Source organism: Nicrophorus vespilloides, unplaced genomic scaffold (genome assembly GCF_001412225.1).
Source record: "Nicrophorus vespilloides isolate i.1.1-1 unplaced genomic scaffold, Nicve_v1.0, whole genome shotgun sequence".
NCBI lineage: Eukaryota > Metazoa > Arthropoda > Insecta > Coleoptera > Silphidae > Nicrophorus > Nicrophorus vespilloides.
Genome location: NW_017097376.1, coordinates 26,282 through 43,469, shown reverse-complemented (window position 1 = coordinate 43,469; position 17,188 = coordinate 26,282). Strand labels below are relative to the sequence as shown.

The following is a 17,188-nucleotide window of genomic DNA, read 5'->3' as shown; positions in this document are numbered from 1 at the left end:
TTCACGTGCTGTGAAAAATTTAGTACAGAAACTGACGAAAGATTTCCCACCATATTTGCTGTAAAGTAATCGCGGATTTAAAACTAGAATTTCAAAAGCGTTTTTCTGATCTTGACATAAATTCAAGGGAAATTCGGCTGTTTCAAAATCCATATGACTGCAACGTTGGCGACGTTTCAAGTCAGTTTCAAATGGAAATAATTGATCTTCAAGCTAGCGATCAAATCAAGAACAAATACAAGGAAGGAAACTTGATCGATTTTTACAAATTTTTGGACGCAAAAGAGTTTCCAAATTTAAAGCAATTGGCTGGTAAATTTATTTCTATGTATGGCACTACCTATATGTGCGAACAAACTTTTTCCAGGATGAAGTATCTGAAATCTAAATATAGGGCAAATTTATCGGATGAAAATAATTGGTGTTTCCGATTTGAATCCCAACTTTGAAGAAACTCTCCAGGAAAAAACCCAGTTCCACCATTCCCATTAAAAATTGCATGAAATAATTTTATAATAATATAATTTAGACATGTTTGTTTAGTATTGTTATATCTGTAATTTACTATAAAAAAAATAAAATTCAATGCTGCTTTACTTGTAATAAGGTTTTTTAATTCACATATTTACAATGCTTCGGGGGCCAAGCCAAGCTAATGAATTTAAATACCAAACTGGCCCTCACAGCAAAAAGTTTGGACGCCTCTGATCTACGCTGCTATCAATTATCAATATAAACATATCGATGCGAATAATAATATTAATGTTGTTGTATGATTATGGAAGGAATTTCATATATTAAGATCAATGATGATGTTTTTTTTTCTGTTTGTTTGGATAGGTTGGGCCATTGCGGCGGAAGAACGAGATTGGAAGTACAGGCTTTCGGTTTACTACGCGAAGCCGCAGGATTCCGGGACGTTCACGTGCGCCACTCCGAGAGGCATCACTAATAGCCTCGTCCTGCATGTGGCAGGTACGAAACAAACAAAACTTTCTTGACCCATGGGGATTCTACTCTGAGTGTAATAGCGAGACGGCTGCGGTGGCTGCATATTATATAACAATCGGCAGTGGGGGTGTGGGTGATTTTGCTAGAGTACATAGATCGATAGGAAACGTGCTTGGTTTGGTTTAATATGTTTGTGTGTGTGTGGTAGGAAGGAGTTAATTAATCAATTGGGGTTTGCAGCCGTGCATTGCGAACCAATTTCCGTGTCCGGAATGCATCTCACCGTCCGCATCGAGGGCACCCGATTGGGTCACACGGCCCTCTTCCAGTGTCCGGTGGGCTTCCGGGTCAACGGGACCGCCAATCTGACGTGCCAGGCTTCCGGTATTTTGGTATTTCACCCCGCCAGAACCACCATCCTTTGATCATACCCTTTCAGGTAAATGGTCTTCGCGCGTTCCCACCTGCGAGCCGGTGCTGTGTCCTTCGTTGGATGGTCCTCTGCCCGAGCCGCACTTGATGCTGGAGGAGCACAACTCGACGTACGGTGGTCGAGCCGTCTTCAGCTGCGCCTGGGGCTACAAACTGCAAGGACCTCCTGGAGTCGAGTGTGAATTGAACGGCAATTGGTCTGGACCTCTTCCGAAATGCGTTCGTACGTATTACATAAAAATGAATTTAAAATTATAAATTTGAATAATAACCAAAATCAATGCAATCACGATCTGTTTAGCAATCCAATGTCCACCGCCAATAATCCCATTCAATGGGCACCTAATCCACTCTGAATCGGCGGGAATGGATGGCGGAAGGTACGCCGTGGGAAGTCTGGTACAATTCGCTTGCCGAGGATCGCACATGCTGGAGGGAGAGGCGAGCATCATCTGCACCGAAACAGGCTACTGGTCGCATCCTCCGCCCTTCTGTAACTATATCCCAAAAAAGCTTAAATCTCAAAGAACTAATAACTTTTCTTCAGGTAAAACGAGGTGTCCTTACATGGGAGAACCTGAGAACGGCGCAATGGTACCTACGAAATTCGCGTACGAACCAGGGGACGAGCTGCAGGTCACCTGCAATCCCGGATTCGAATCGCCTCTCGGTGCTCGACCCAAATGCCAGCAGGATGGAAGCTGGACCATCCCGTTACCGCATTGCACAAACTATTCGCAGATCTAAGAGGAAATACATATAAAGTCACAACATTTTTGTCTAAGGAACGAAACAAAGAAAACATATACTTCGAAACATTTGTAAATTATATATATAAATATTATGAAAAAGAAGAAATGATTATATTTATGGAACAAAAATAAATCCAATACGCGATATTTGTTGTAACGAAACAAGGACACCTTTGTTATATATAAATATTATATGAAGAAAATGAAGAAATATATATATATTTAAGAACAAATTCTTTGATATCCAGTGATATATTTGTGTAGATTATAATCATTACAACGACTGTTAAGTCAATAAGGAATTAAAAATTATATTTGTATTTGATATATATATATATTATAAAGATGAAATAAATATATATGTATAGAATGTGAGAGAAAGATAATTAAAGGTATTAGAGTGTAAAGAGAAAAAAAAACAGAGATAAATAAATGAATAATTAAAGCTGCCTTTAAATATTGTTGTTTCCATGTAGTCAATTTCAAAATGAACAGATAATTGTAAATAATTTATTTCATAGGGGAAAATATGCATTTGTAAAATTTTAATAAAGACAAAATTAATTATTACACTTTCCGTTGTCTCACTCACAATTTAATCCTATTGTAACGCGCATCTTTCCGTAACCATAGAGAACAAATGATAATTATTGATCAAACTTAATTTCACGTCAAATTTAGTTTTCTTGTGCTCTATAGCAGATTATTGTTCTTGAGGTAAGATACTTGTATAGTAAGCAATTATTATTGAGTTAATGTAGTGATAACAGATGGACGTTTCGAAAAAGCATAAGAAATCTAAGAATGGAGAAAAGTCGAGGCGCAAGGGAAGATCGAAGAACTTGAGGAGAACGGTGGATTTCTTTACGGATGCGGCAATGGATAACGCCTATTCTACCTGTCATAGCGTGCAAGAGCTTCTCTTTAGATGCGGCTTTGTTTGGGCACAAAACCAAACCACGAAAAAGAAGAGAGGAAAGAAGTAAAAGGACCATCCAAATAAATACTGAAGAGGATGTTGTTTAACTCTTGCTTGTTGTTGTGCAACAAAACATGAGTTATTAAATTAAATAATTGGTAATTATCTGTTTAGAAGACTTTCCCTCTTGATTGATCAATCGTGAGGCGCTTGATAAGTGTGAAAATAAACAAAAATAATAATAGTAAACGCTTATTTTAAACTTTTATTTGTTTGATTTTTTTTTGTGTATAAATTTACTTCTTGGCGACCTTCTTGCCGGTCTTAGCTTGTCTCTTGGCCAGAACATTCTTCTTCAACGGCTTGGGCTTGTTGGAGCTGGTCTTGGACTTGCCGGTAAGGTAACCTTGCCTGTGAGCGGTTTTCCTCAAGATGCAGTAAGCGCGAGTCCTCAACTTGTTCCTAGCAGACCTGGCAACTCCCAACCTGAAGCGGTCGAAGTCGGTCATCGAGTTACGCTAAAACGAAAATAAACGAAATCAGTCACAATGTAATTAATTGGAAAATAATAAATAACTTACCAAAACATCCTTTTGCAAATTGTTGGCCCATCCAGTGGTGCCAAACTTCTCGGTCACTTTAGCATCTTCCCAAGCCTTCTGTACAATTTTTGTGCTGGCGTTGAATGGGAATTTGATTGTCAGCTTGGTCAAGTGGATCTGCTTCAACCTGATGGCGCAACGTGGGACACCGGTTGCTGGTCCATCAACCAAGACCTGCAAAGAAACAACAACACACGATCACAACCTAAGTTCACTTTTTTTTGGTAGAGGAAAAGTATGACTTACCCTGGTTTGGTCAATAACGTCAACGATAGCGACCAATTTGTTTTTGTATTCGCCATCGGCGACGAGGGCGATACGGCCCGTTTCGACAAATCTGCTGAAAGGCTGTAAACAGAGGAAAACATTGATGAGAACAGAACCTCAAATATCCACAACACATCATCCATGCATGGACACTTTCATCTTGTGGAAATTAAGTAAATACTATGGTTTTTCGTGTGAAATCTATTGCTGATCTCTTTATAGTTCGATTCTCGACGAATTTCACTCAAAATACCATTTAAATATATGAAAAACTCGAAAAAAACTCGGGAAAACAGAGTATAACAACTTACCATGTTTAGCGGAAACGAAGAAAGAATGATGGCGTACGCGCAAACGGATATTACGAATGAGCTGCGCGCACATCTACCAACATGAGGAAAATAAACTGAAGATAAACTGTTATTAACTGTTAAATCACAGATATAATAGTTAATAATGTATTAAAAATATAAATAAAGCTATTTTACATATTAATAAATACATATTAGTGTATAATTTTGATTATTTATACATATATTTGCAAGAAATAAAGTTATTGAAAATGTGTATATTGGGTCACCTACATTACGATATTATCAAATTTTTCACACATAATATTAATTTTATGTACATTTTAAAGTTAACAATAAAAATAACTAATATTTAATTAGTAGAAACAGAACTAAGACTAATTGTCCAACTTTAGAGATGTAGCAATTATTAGTTTGTAATAATAGTCTTAAATCCAAATCTGTAATTATCAATATATTATTTGTGGAGTAAGGGTAGGATTTATTAATTATATATTGTTAATTAATAAGTAGTCAAATGATTTGGTAGTAAATAAAGTTAATAAAGAGATTTATATCAATTATTGTTTTAAATCTCTGGCCTCGATTCAACTTTTTCGTATCAGATTTTCGTGATACAGCCTACGGCCGCCCCGAAATAAAATTTAAAGGTAAAGAATAGAAAACAAGACAGATTAAATTCATATTAAATTTATTGATAATAAAAAATATAACATCTATAGAAAAATTGTTAAAAGCACTTATTATCATCATCATCGAAATCACATACGTGTGTGGAGAAACCCGAACGTTATTCATCGAAAGGTATGAAAGCAGGTAAATTTCCAACCTTCGGTCTATCCATAAAACTCTTGCCTTCACCAACAGCTTCATCACAGTCATCAATAGTATCACCCGCATAGTACCTAGCGACCTCGACCTTTTCGACTTTTTTCGCGACATCGACGCGTTTTCGTTTCGCTAATTGCTCTACCTTTTTGACCCGTGTGCTTCTAACAATTTTGTTCACCAACTTATGCTTATAAAGTCTTACCACACTTCCATGAGGGTAGGGGCACTGCTTTTCATTGCACTTTCCATCGGCCTCGAAATTCGGACAGATGAATTGATGCTTCTTGACGCACTAAAACAGAACCACATTATCATACACATATTATGTCCGAGAAAGTTGCTAACGTCTCTTCCCAAGGTACAGAAGCCTTGGAGGAAGTCTTGGCAGATCTTCGCGTCCTTGCTCAGCTTCACGTGCAGATATTGGCAGTTGTCCTTCCTACATTTTCCTTCCAAATAGAATTTGCAGGTGGGCATTTTCTCGGACGATACTTTGTGCGAGAGCGGGCAGTCCAGACGAACACAAGCGCCTTGCAGGAACCTACGAATCCATAATTTCTCAATCATCATTCAAACATTATGTTCAACTCACTTAATGCAGATTCTGATCTGATCCTTGTTATGTCTCTTGAAACATTTACCCATCTTGTACTTTTGGCAGACCCCAGTCTTTCTGAACACCACACAGGGCATGTTGTCCTTCCTCAGAGCAGCCTTATTCAATTTACTAGAATTGCAACAATTAACACATACAATTTTAACAAACATTGATTGATTTTAACTTACACACTATCACATTTTCTGAATTTAACATAAGTATTAGCGTCCTTTTGCACATATGTTGAACCTCTGATAATTATTTGGCTAAGTTTCCTGTAGTAATTTGTACTTGTTGATATCAGATGAAGACTTTGGTAGTTTGTGCTGAATTTGAAGACGCGTCCTCTAATTTTGATGAACCTAGAGAGCGGCGCCTTCTTTGTAATCAGTTTAGGTTTAATTATCTCTCGTCGTGGATTCAAGTTCATCATATGCGCCTTGATCAGCTTGTATCTAGTCCTGATAATCTTGTTCGGATCAATGAACCTCCTGTCCAGTTTAAACATGCTGATAAGTCCATGATTGACGTCAACCTGTTGCTTTTTCCTGTAGTCCAACTTGAACTTTGTTTGCAATTTCGGCGATCTCGCGGCGACATTCGTACGAATCAACTTGTACTTGGTTCTGATAACTTTCTTTTGGATGGCAGGTAATCTGATGAACTTGTTCTGCGTTAAAATCACTTTGGGTTGACTGTAGCTCTGCACAGCAACATTAATTTTCTTTGTATTCGTATTTACAAGATATTCAGGTAGACTTGGTTTGGGTGCTTTTGCAACTATAGGTACATTGATCTTTTTCGTCGTAGTATTAATTATATAATCAGGTTTGTTCACCTTCTTTATCACAGGAGCAACATTCACCTTTTTCGTGTTTGTGTTTACTATAAATTCAGGTTTACTTGCCTTCTGGATTACAGTCGGCTGCAGAACATTGGTTTTGCTGTTCTGCAGTACGGATGGATTGATGTGAACGTTTCCATTAAAATTCGGATTGATGTGAACTTGCCGTTTAAAATTTGGATTAACGTGCACGTTAACAGGCATTTGGTGAGGCGTAAAGTTCTTGTTAATGTAAATTTTCCTCATGTGATGATTATGGTTAACGTAATAACCATTAGGATCCGGATTCGTCACTAGAAACGGACACTTTGTACAGTAAATTAATGCGAGAGATTGATCAACTTACGCAAATTTGTTCCTTCATGGTAATCATACGGGTATGATGACATCTTTGCATTAATATGGATTGGAAAGATTGTAAACTGCTTCCAAGAATTAATTTAAAAAAAAACAATGGAGACCACACTCCTTTGATATTCCTATCAACTGTTCAATGAAGCTGTTGCAAAGACCTGAAGTTGTCTATTATATCAGAGTTTCTCAAACTATTACTGTCTCCATATTAGGAAAGCACAGAACGCGCTATTACAATACTATTAATAGAACATTCCGTGGATTGTGGAAAACAATTCAATACATATATCTTTAATATCATGCAATAATCATTATTATTTAATTGGAATTGATGTTATTGTATATCCAACAAAAAGATGTTAAAGTTACCAAAGGGAACCAATAATTATGACAATAACCTATAATATTATGAATAATAAATTTATATATGATCTGTATAATATGGCTTGAATTGGAGAGAAAACCTTGAAATAGCAATTTATGTTTTGGTTTGTATAATTTACAAAGTCCGTGATGGCCCTAAGACTATTGTGCAGAACAGGAAAGTACACAAATTTTATCCATGGCACTACTCATTACTCCAATACTAGGTAAGTTTGTGCAAGAAAATTTTCAACTACTAATTTTCGCCACTTGCAGATTGGCTAGTATTTCCAACAAGAAATCCATCTACAAGAAAGAAGAGACACAGAAGTTCGGCTTCTTTGTTGTAAAGAAGTATTTGCAATATGTGACAAAGTATGAGCAGATTTTGGCCAAGCGCTTTCCGAAGGCCATGGATGTATATAAGGTGATAGTGATGGGCGTCAAGGATTTCTACACAGACGTCAAGCAGTTTGTGAAAATCATTAAAATAATGAATGCCCCTGGGAACAGTATAAGCACTCTGACCAGGAGGGAGATTGAGTTGTACAACAAAATGCCTAGAGACATGCTTAAGATTGCTCCAGTTTTGATCATCTCTGCTCTGCCTTTCGCGAATTACGTGATTTTCCCGTTGGCTCTGATGTTCCCCAAGCATCTGTTGACGCACCACTTCTGGAACAAAGATCAGAAGCAGGAGTTCAGAATGATTTACTTGCAACGGCAACTGCGTTTGAATTACGTTATCTATCAGGACCTAATGAATCAGTTGGAGACCAGGAAGAAGTTCTACCATGTCGCTCATATATTCGAAGAGATGGAGAAGGGAAGACCCATCGACGTCAGGGATTTAATCCTTTGCAAACAGGAGTTCATGGAGAAGCCCTTCCACTTGATCTATCTACGTCACTCACACATTGTAAATATCACAAGTTCATAGAAGAAATTCTTTGCGGAAATTTAAATTTTTCGATTTCTTTTAGAAACATTTAGTCAAATTTCACCGGCTCCATCGCGGATTCTTCAGGAGAGTCCGTTTAGGCGATTACGCTTTGTTGCTCAAGGCAATGGATCGCGCTATTCTGATGGAAGGCGGTGTTCACAATTTACCAAAGGAAGCCTTGAAGGACGCTTGCGTCTTAAGAGGTAAAACATCTCGATTCAAAGAAAATATGGAAAATGTATTATTATTAATATTTTAGGTTTGAATCCGACCAATTTGCAAACGGAATACATGATCGATTACATGAAGGATTGGATCAGGCTTTCCGAGGCGGTAGACGCGGACTCTCTAAGCTTACTGCTTCACGCTCCGATATTCCTTGGCTACAGTCAGGCCTCGAACATCGAGCTGCTTAACACCAAATTGGATTAAGATCTAAGGACAAATATGCGGCCACCACGTGATATTAAATGATAAGCGTGCGTGCATTTGCGCGTTTATCGCAAAGTGATTTATTTTAATTGAAACCAAGGGAAAGTAATAGTTAGGATTGAATGAATAAATAACGTAAAGTAAATTTGAGTTGACTGACTCACTAACTTAACATCGATAGTTGTTATTACATTACATTGCACTTGGGTTGTCTTTTTTGTTCCGTCTGAAATTATGATTTTCATCATGGTATTTATTTTCTATTGTTGTTTCTCTCGTTGCTTTTTCAGGCATTTGTTTTTATTTATTTGTTAATACAATAAACACATTTATTACATACTGATCGATGCTTTATTTCTAATTTAATAATAGTTTAATTTGAAGATTTTCAAGCATTTTTTTGCGTTGATTATTTAAAACTTATTAAAAATATATACTGGAAAAAGTATTTTAATTGTGCGAAAATCAATTAATTCAGTATGTATTTATAGGTGTTTGTTGTATTTCACTCTTTGATCTTGGATTTTCCAGAGCGGAATTAGTGTTTACATGATATGAGTTTACTTTGGATGGAATTCGCGCTTGCGTTCGCCCACGCGCTCGCTGTGTGTATATATATATAATGTATTGCTAGTAATAACAGCGGCGTCGAAGTGCAAACATCGACGACGTCGCCGGGCGTCGTTTATTTTGAAACCATGTTTTGCAAGTTGCAAATCAAAGCGTCAATCAGTGGATGAAGCGCAGATCAATCAATTGCAATAGAAGCGATATTCATCGGTATTTCGTGCGGAAAAAGGTCGGACAGAGAAGATAATTAAGATGCAGATGTTGGATTAGAGTGTTCCGGTATAAAACAGGAGCAATAAATGTGATTTGGTGAGTGATGCAATGCAGATACCGACCCAGATTTAACGTTTGGGTCGGTTGGGGAGTTAATCAATGCTGCAGTTTGCGTTTCTGTTGCGGAATTCGCGGTTGGGGATGAGGCTGATGTCGAGTGCGTATCGATCGGGAAGCTGTGTAACCTTGGTCTTGGTGGCCTTACATCCCGGATCGGCACGCGCGGCCTACTCTCCCCTCGATGCGCCGCTCTAAAAATATAATTCAATTGTTTCTTTTGCATGCAGGCGCGGAGATTCTTCTCCACCGGCGGAAGAGATGGCTCCGATCAACATTTTGGATGACGATCATTTCGCGATCAGCGCGATCGTCATCGTCGCGATGCAAGTGATCTTCTTCACGGTCGTCGCAACGTTTCAGATGGACAAAGTCACGGACTTTGCCGGCGGCATCAATTTCATGATTCTCGCACTTCTAACGTTCTTCCTGGGTCAAGGGAATCGAGTAAGTTGTTCGGCGCTTGCAGTTGCAGCGGTATTGATTATACATGTCTCACGCATTTCCATTGATTCAACAATGGTATTGTTTGGCGCGTAATCAAAAGCAAGATCTATCGATCGAAATATATAATGGATCTTATAGAATTGTAATAGTATTTCTGTTTTCTAATTATTGTTATAGAAAAACTATGATAATAGACAGCTAATGGTGACGGTGTTTGTCTGCATTTGGGGTGCTCGCCTCTCTGGGTATCTTCTCTACCGGATATTGAAGATCGGAAGAGATAAACAGTTCGATGATAAGCGAAGCAATGTTATCAGATTCGCTATATTTTGGACGTTTCAGGTAGAAAAAAAAGAGAAATAATAGGCTATTATTGTATTTAAACTAATCTCTTGTATGCAGGCCATTTGGGTTTATGTCGTAAGTCTTCCTGTGATAATAATCAATTCCCCGCGACACGCTATTCCGAATGCCCCGAAAACCATGACGACGCTGGATTCAGCAGGAACTGGACTGTTCGTGATTGGTTTACTAGCGGAAACCTACGCGGATTTACAAAAGTTTTCCTTCAGGCAAGATCCTACCAATCAAGGGAAATGGTGCAATGATGGTAATGATGACTGATCAATGATCATTTCTTTTACTTTTGTTACTTGTTTTTGTTGTTGTTCAAGGTTTGTGGCGATTGTCCAGACATCCGAATTACTTCGGAGAAATCGTCCTTTGGTGGGGAATATTCGTGATCTCACTGAACGTTATAGAAGGATACGAATGGGTTGCCATAGCCTCACCCATATTCACAACTTTCATCATTTTATTTCTCTCCGGAATGCCGGTTCTGGAGAGATCATCCGATGATAAATTTGGAGAGTAAGTTATTGGTAATAATAACAGTAGTTTTGTTAAATGAAATTGAATGTTGCAGCATATCCGAATACCGGTATTACAAGGCTTCCACTTCGCCCCTGATTCCGATTCCACCCGCTTTCTACGTGGAAGTGCCAAAGTTCCTAAAGTTCATCCTGTGCTGCGAATATCCGATCTACGATACCGTCGATCTGCGCATGAAGGCCTCCCAGATCGTGAAGGAGTCGACCTGCGGGTCTTTGGCTCAATCGCAGACATAGCTATAGCTGTGCGCTGGCCCTGAAGCCGGCGACCCTCGGTCTTCCACCAACACCTCAAACACCGCCGCAGACAAACAGCAATGTCAAATTACTTCCCTTTGAATGGGCGACATAGAAGTGTTATTGTAATTATTTTTTTACTCGTTCAAGTTTTCCAGTTTCGTAGCAATTAGCGTAATCCTTGTTAATCTTGCGGTACGAATACACTGTTTGATATTTGTTCCTTCATCCAAGCTCTGATGATTTGGATGCTAAATGTGAATAAAACGGTTTAGAAAATGATTAATTAATGGCATTGAATCAATCAAAAAATCTATTACTAAGTATTAGCTAAAATTATGTATCTCGTAGAGAAATGTTCTTAAAACGTACGAAAATATTCTAGCTGTATCGATATTGAGTCTATAGTGTATTCGTATCTTCAGAGCTACAATTCCAAACATATCGTATATTTAGGCAATACAAAAAAAAAGTATATATAATATTTATGCCTATATGCAGCATTCGACTTAATATGTAAAATGTTCGAATTAATTAGTGTACATATTCGTAGATGAATAAAAACATCTTTCAATTTAAATTGATTTAATTATTAAAGCCATTACTTCTTTGGTGTCGAGTCTAGTATTATTTAAACAACTCCTGTGTTTCGGAAAATATTGAGATCAATATAAAATATTTAGGCCATAAATAAAAATTTATCGTGGGGGTGGGTAAGAAAAATACAAAATTTATGCGCATATACAAGAAAATTGGTAGAGGCGTGTGTTACAGACTAAGAAAAAAAATAATAAATAAAAACGTTTGACCAAGAAGGAAGAAGGTATACTACAGTGCGTGTATATACCATGCAAAAATAATTAATTAAAGACAGTTTTAAGATTCGTCGCATTCCTCTCTGTGGCACACCAATTGTGAGAGGAACTCGACTAGGGTTCTGGTCGGACGTCCGGCCATGCCCTTCCTCAGATACTTGAATTCTCTGCCAGTAGTGTACATGATTCCCATTGTGTCCATGTGAAGCCAATCTCCGCACGGCACAAACTCCCTCAGGAAGGCGGCCACCTTGCAACCTCCACCATGCCTTCGACCTCGTCCAATGGTCTTCACCTCGCAATTCTCAAACTTCGTCACCAATTTCGAGTAATACCTCCAGAGAGGAAACCTCCAGACCCTGTCGCCTGTATGCATAGAAGCTGCAAGCATGTACTCCCAAAGAGCCTCAGAGTTGCTCCACACTCCGCTCGCGCTCATCCCCAAAGCCCTCTCCATGTCGTACGTCATGGACCCTACGTCCACTATGAACCGGGGCCAAAAGTTTTGCGCGTAGACCAGAGCGTCAGCCATCATCAGACGACCGGCGCAGTCAGTCTCTTGAATCTCGATACTCTTTTTGTTCATAGCCTTAACTATGTCTCCTGCTCTCATTGCAGCGCATCCGGGCATATTCTCACAGAGCGGGATCAATCCGCGAATGTTGATCGGCAATTGAAGACCAGCGACAGCTCTGCACGCAGCCACCACGCATGCCGCTCCAGCCATATCGCCTCTCATGTTCTTCTGATGCTTGCACCGTTTCAAACCCAAACCTCCGCTGTTATAAGTCACGCCCTTGCCAACAAGAACCACAGGCCTCTCGTCCTTAGCAGCACCGTAGTAACTGATTTCCAAGAAGATCGGAGGTTCGCAAGAGCCTTGTCCTGCTGCCAAAAACGCGTGCATGTTCTGCGTTTCCGCCCATCCCCTGACCTTAACTTCCACGTTCACTCCAGCCTTACACAATACTTCAACGGCGTTCTGCGCGAACGATGTGGGAGTCATCAGATTCGCAGAAGTGTCCATGAGCTGTCTGGCCAAGTTTTGAGCTGCAGCCTTCTGCAACCCGATTTGCCAACCAGTCCAATCGCAGTCGTCGTACAGCTCCAGCTGAGGAATGATAACCTGCTTCGTCTTTTCCTTCTTCTCCTGGTAGAGCCACACGCCCATCGCTGCCCCCTCAGCCGAAGATTCAGAATGACCGAAACTCTCCATGTACACTTTGGTCGCGTGATGTCTTTGCGCGGACTTGCAGCCAGCGGCCGCCGCGATCCTTATAGCCTCCTTTCCCTCGTCGATCTGCTCGAAGACATCGTAGCCTTGGCATTCCTTCCCCAAACCCACCAACGCTACAACCGGGAACTCCACAGTCAGATCGTAGTAGTTCTTCACCTCACCCAGGCGCGGAGGAAACCCGGACGACTTGATCAGTTCGAACAAACGATTGCACACCATCCGGTTGTACTTTTCGCCGGTCGGAGTCAGACGACCCGGATGGTTGGTATCTTCTGGATCTGTGTACAAACCCAATACGAGCACCTTGATCTGATCTTCACGACATGTCTCTTCGGCTACGGTTCTCCCCGCTCCGGACATGCTTCGAGCAAATATTCTATTTCCATCACGTACACAATTTTGCACAATCTTTCGCAGAGCCATATCGCTTTTTCTCTCTTTATTATTGCATACTCACAATTTTACTCGCGTCTTAGGGATTCTGATTTGCCCGATGATTTATCCCGTTTATTAAAAAAACTATTGCGAATTTTTACAAAACTCAAAAAATTGATGTTTACAGGTTGCCACTGGATATCAAATCTCGAAACAATTTACACAGATACAAGGATTTCCTCAATCAAAACGCGCAAATAATCCGATGCAATTACAACCAGTAATTAATTTTCCACTTCCACAATACTTACGCCAACTTTATACTAAAAGTAATCATTAATCATTACAATCATCATCATTGTTTCAATTATCTAATGTAAAATAAACTTTAACTAAAGCTGCAAAACTAATAACAAACAAATATATTTTATATTATGTTAAAAATATATTTTAATTACGCTACAAAAACTACTAGCTACTAAACACACTTTAATGTGAATGCCAAACATTTAATTAAACTTTTAATCTATGCAAATACTATGAAAGCATCAATTAATCAATAATTTATAAACTTAATTAATTGTAGATTCAAAATTTTGAATCGATAATCCTGAAAGCGCCCTCTTCATGGATTACGTTCAAAACTGTGCTATAACCTAGAAATATTTGCGCAATTTAATTTTAATTCGTATTTCTATAGCGGTGTTGTATATAAGAAAAGAAATATGTTCCGAAGAGGAAATCTGGCCTCGAAGTATAGGGAATACGCGAAATCATTGAAATTCCTAAAGGTAAGTGAACTTTGCAAAACAGACTTTCGGAGGTTAGAATCTCCAATTCCAGAGCAATTTGTCGGAGAGCGATGTATCCAGAAAGGCCGTAGCAAAATGCGAAGAAGTTCTGCAAACCTTAAAGACACACAAGGTAATTCAATTGAAGTAATCAATTTGGAATGATCGACTCATTTAACATATTTTTAGATATCCCATACACAGGTGATTGATAAGTACAGGAAAACTCTAGCAGTAGTCCAAAGCAAATTTGGTGCTTCTACTTCTAATAATGAGGATTCTCGTTGGAAGGAGCTGCAATCTAGACTTAGTCTTTCTAATACATCAAGAAGGAATATTTTCACAACTGGTGCCATAGGAGTTTTCAGTTCGAATGCTACCCCAGTTTCAGTCACAGGTTACAATGATACAGATTTCTATAAACAGCTTGGAATCACTAATCCTGTACAATCCAATGTGTCTGTTGCCAATAATAACAATAATATTACTACTAACAGTGAAAGTGTGAATGTAGATGTGCTTCCTGCAGAAAATTGCTATACATCAATCTTTGATAACATGCCCCCAGAGAGTGCTAGGAATGATATCTATACTTGTATTACGAATGTGTTTGCTAAAGAAAATGTGTTTGATGGACAGAATGTTGAGACGAGCGTCTATGTTGGTGGTGGTGGAGGAAAAGATCTTGTTTATTTTAGCTCTCCCGATGCTTCTGTGATCGCTAATAATGAACCTGCTGAGAGTGTTGTTGTTGTTGATGAAATTACTAACCCGGGCATCGATCAGTCCGTTTTACAAGCGACTAACGTTACGAATTCTCCAATAGATACAGCGGTTGAGGTCTTGCCGGAGGCTCCGGTTGTTCCCGATGTTGCTGCACAGATTGTCACACAATTGAACGCCTTGGGAGAGCCAACCTTTGCATCACAAGGTTTAGGTGGATGGACTCCAGTGGGTATTGTGCAGAACTGTTTCGAATACCTTCACGGCTCGTTGGGAATCCCCTGGTGGGAAGCCATAGCTATTGGTAAATTTACTGTAAACTATTGAAACTGTTATTTTGATGATGATTTTTTTAGGAACACTCGTTATCAGGTTCTGCTTGTTCCCGTTGGTCATTATGGCGCAAAGAAATGCTGCAAAGATGAACAACAACATGCCGCAGATGCAGGTAATTCAATTGAAGATGACCGAAGCGAGGCAAAGCGGAAACCAATTGGAGGTGGCCAGGTATTCTCAAGAACTTATGACTTTCATGCGGGAGAAGAACATGAATCCGTTCAAGAATATGATCGTGCCGTTGGCGCAGATGCCTGTGTTCGTCTCGTTCTTCATGGGATTGAGGGAGATGGCCAACGTACCTTTGGATAGTATGAGAACGGGCGGTCTGTTCTGGTTCACTGATCTTACCGTTCCCGATCAATTCTTCATATTACCTATTATCACCAGTGCAACCCTATGGGCTACAGTCGAGGTATTATTATAGTACTCATCCAAATTACCTAAATTGACAATTCTATATATTCAAGCTCGGCACAGACTCGGCTAAACTGTCAGCGCAAAACATGCAAACCATGAAATACGTCTTAAGGGCTTTACCGATTGTTATTCTGCCCTTCACCGTTAACTTCCCTGGAGCCATTCTTTGTTATTGGATGGCAAGTAACTTTATTTCTCTAGCGCAAGTAGGTTTCCTCAGGATACCAGCAGTGAGAACGTACTTCGATATAGACGCTCTTCTCACGCACAACCCGAAAAATTTACCAATTAAAAACAAGGGTTTCGTAGGAGGAATTAAAGAATGTGAGTGATTACGTGTTAACAGCAACAATTTCAATATTAAACGCTATTGTTTTTTTAGCATGGACTAATATTAAGATCACTAAGGAATTGGAGGAGAGGCGAAGATTGGACGAGATGCAATTCCAGAGGGCAGGAAAAGGACCTTTGGTTAAGACTTACAAATACGATCCGACCAAGCAGGCGCCTAAGGTCGCCGCAAAGAACCGATAAATCTTGTCGATTTAACTATATTAAAAAATAAACAATTCGTATTAGATACTTTTTGTACAATATTTATATTAGCTTAACATATTATGATTCCTTAGATTGTAAATTAAAGATCACGATTGTGTAAATCTTACAAACGTTTAATTTAATTGCTGACTATGCACTGGTTGATCACCTTGATCAGGTGGCGGTTCTCCAGGGCTGCAGCAACCCTCTCCTTATCTGCCAACTGTTTGTTAACAGAGTGCTCGGATGCATGGGTACCAGGGTTTATTTCCACAGTCACTTTGAATCTACCTGGCAGACATCTGAGCAACTTTACATGTATGGAGAGACCAATCAATGTGGCCATGCTGCAGTGTGGAATCGTTGGAGTGTACAGCACTCTAACCAAATTCCTGTCATTGTCCACTTCGATCAGACTCTCCTCCAGCACGTGCAATTCCTCGAGCGAGAGAGGATGCTCGGGATCGTTTATGCCGCGAATCAAATCTTTTAAAAGCAAATAAATCACAAATCAAAACTGATTAACGAATACTTACCAAACACCTCTCTGGTATCAATCTCATCCACGACATTGTCATCCTGTTCTTCAGCAGTGATCAATCTCTCGTTCACTTTGTTGTAAACGTTCGGATTCACGTTTTCCAATTCCATTGTTTTCTACAAATGTTCTTCAAAACGAACTGCGTACAATAATAACAAATTTCAGGTTATGATCATCAAAATAAAAAAAAGATATTCTGCGTCTTTACAATTTCACATCAATTCATATTTACATTATTTGTATTTCTTTATAAATCAATGGAAAACGTGATGAATTCTTTACTTTAAGAGAACAAGAATTAAATAATTATTATTGTAATTATAGGCAACCCAATTCACTG

At 39.1% G+C, this 17,188-nt stretch overlaps 7 protein-coding genes and 1 pseudogene across 7 annotated transcripts; 4 read left to right on the top strand and 4 right to left on the bottom strand.

The window, feature by feature from the left end:
* The first annotated feature begins 794 nt into the window (after positions 1-794).
* Positions 795-2,301, top strand: LOC108559936 (locomotion-related protein Hikaru genki-like). The gene is made up of 5 exons (XM_017917325.1): positions 795-975; positions 1,192-1,335; positions 1,391-1,606; positions 1,685-1,876; positions 1,931-2,301. The coding sequence occupies exons 1-5, from the start codon at positions 807-809 to the stop codon at positions 2,128-2,130; spliced, it is 921 nt and encodes a 306-aa protein (XP_017772814.1). The 5' UTR covers positions 795-806; the 3' UTR covers positions 2,131-2,301.
* Positions 2,302-3,305: 1,004 nt separating this feature from the next.
* LOC108559935 (60S ribosomal protein L14) lies at positions 3,306-4,040 on the bottom strand (the record flags this gene model as incomplete). The annotated part of the gene is made up of 3 exons (XM_017917324.1): positions 3,306-3,572; positions 3,636-3,830; positions 3,903-4,040. Coding segments are annotated over 3 exons (555 nt in total), but the record flags the coding sequence as incomplete, so codon positions are not given.
* A 911-nt stretch (positions 4,041-4,951) lies between these two features.
* On the bottom strand, positions 4,952-7,048 carry LOC108559941 (zinc finger CCCH domain-containing protein 3). Its single transcript, XM_017917332.1, has 5 exons — positions 6,854-7,048; positions 5,852-6,800; positions 5,658-5,792; positions 5,411-5,606; positions 4,952-5,357 (listed from the first exon to the last, which is right to left on the bottom strand). The coding sequence occupies exons 1-5, from the start codon at positions 6,894-6,896 to the stop codon at positions 5,025-5,027; spliced, it is 1,656 nt and encodes a 551-aa protein (XP_017772821.1). The 5' UTR covers positions 6,897-7,048; the 3' UTR covers positions 4,952-5,024.
* Positions 7,049-7,184: 136 nt separating this feature from the next.
* Positions 7,185-8,892, top strand: LOC108559942 (LETM1 domain-containing protein 1). Its single transcript, XM_017917333.1, has 4 exons — positions 7,185-7,451; positions 7,501-8,143; positions 8,208-8,370; positions 8,427-8,892. The coding sequence occupies exons 1-4, from the start codon at positions 7,375-7,377 to the stop codon at positions 8,597-8,599; spliced, it is 1,056 nt and encodes a 351-aa protein (XP_017772822.1). The 5' UTR covers positions 7,185-7,374; the 3' UTR covers positions 8,600-8,892.
* Positions 8,893-9,217: 325 nt separating this feature from the next.
* Positions 9,218-11,653, top strand: LOC108559934. Its single transcript, XM_017917323.1, has 6 exons — positions 9,218-9,478; positions 9,730-9,946; positions 10,124-10,288; positions 10,349-10,556; positions 10,621-10,816; positions 10,872-11,653. Exons 2-6 carry the CDS (start codon positions 9,761-9,763, stop codon positions 11,071-11,073), a joined length of 957 nt encoding a protein of 318 aa, XP_017772812.1. The 5' UTR covers positions 9,218-9,478; positions 9,730-9,760; the 3' UTR covers positions 11,074-11,653.
* A 296-nt stretch (positions 11,654-11,949) lies between these two features.
* On the bottom strand, positions 11,950-13,485 carry LOC108559933 (annotated as a pseudogene).
* Positions 13,486-14,124: 639 nt separating this feature from the next.
* On the top strand, positions 14,125-16,350 carry LOC108559943 (mitochondrial inner membrane protein OXA1L). Its single transcript, XM_017917334.1, has 7 exons — positions 14,125-14,291; positions 14,344-14,424; positions 14,481-14,688; positions 15,118-15,318; positions 15,371-15,765; positions 15,821-16,094; positions 16,153-16,350. The coding sequence occupies exons 1-7, from the start codon at positions 14,226-14,228 to the stop codon at positions 16,302-16,304; spliced, it is 1,377 nt and encodes a 458-aa protein (XP_017772823.1). The 5' UTR covers positions 14,125-14,225; the 3' UTR covers positions 16,305-16,350.
* On the bottom strand, positions 16,351-17,034 carry LOC108559944 (MIP18 family protein CG7949). The gene is made up of 2 exons (XM_017917335.1): positions 16,844-17,034; positions 16,351-16,793 (listed from the first exon to the last, which is right to left on the bottom strand). Exons 1-2 carry the CDS (start codon positions 16,956-16,958, stop codon positions 16,447-16,449), a joined length of 462 nt encoding a protein of 153 aa, XP_017772824.1. The 5' UTR covers positions 16,959-17,034; the 3' UTR covers positions 16,351-16,446.
* Positions 17,035-17,188: the final 154 nt, after the last annotated feature.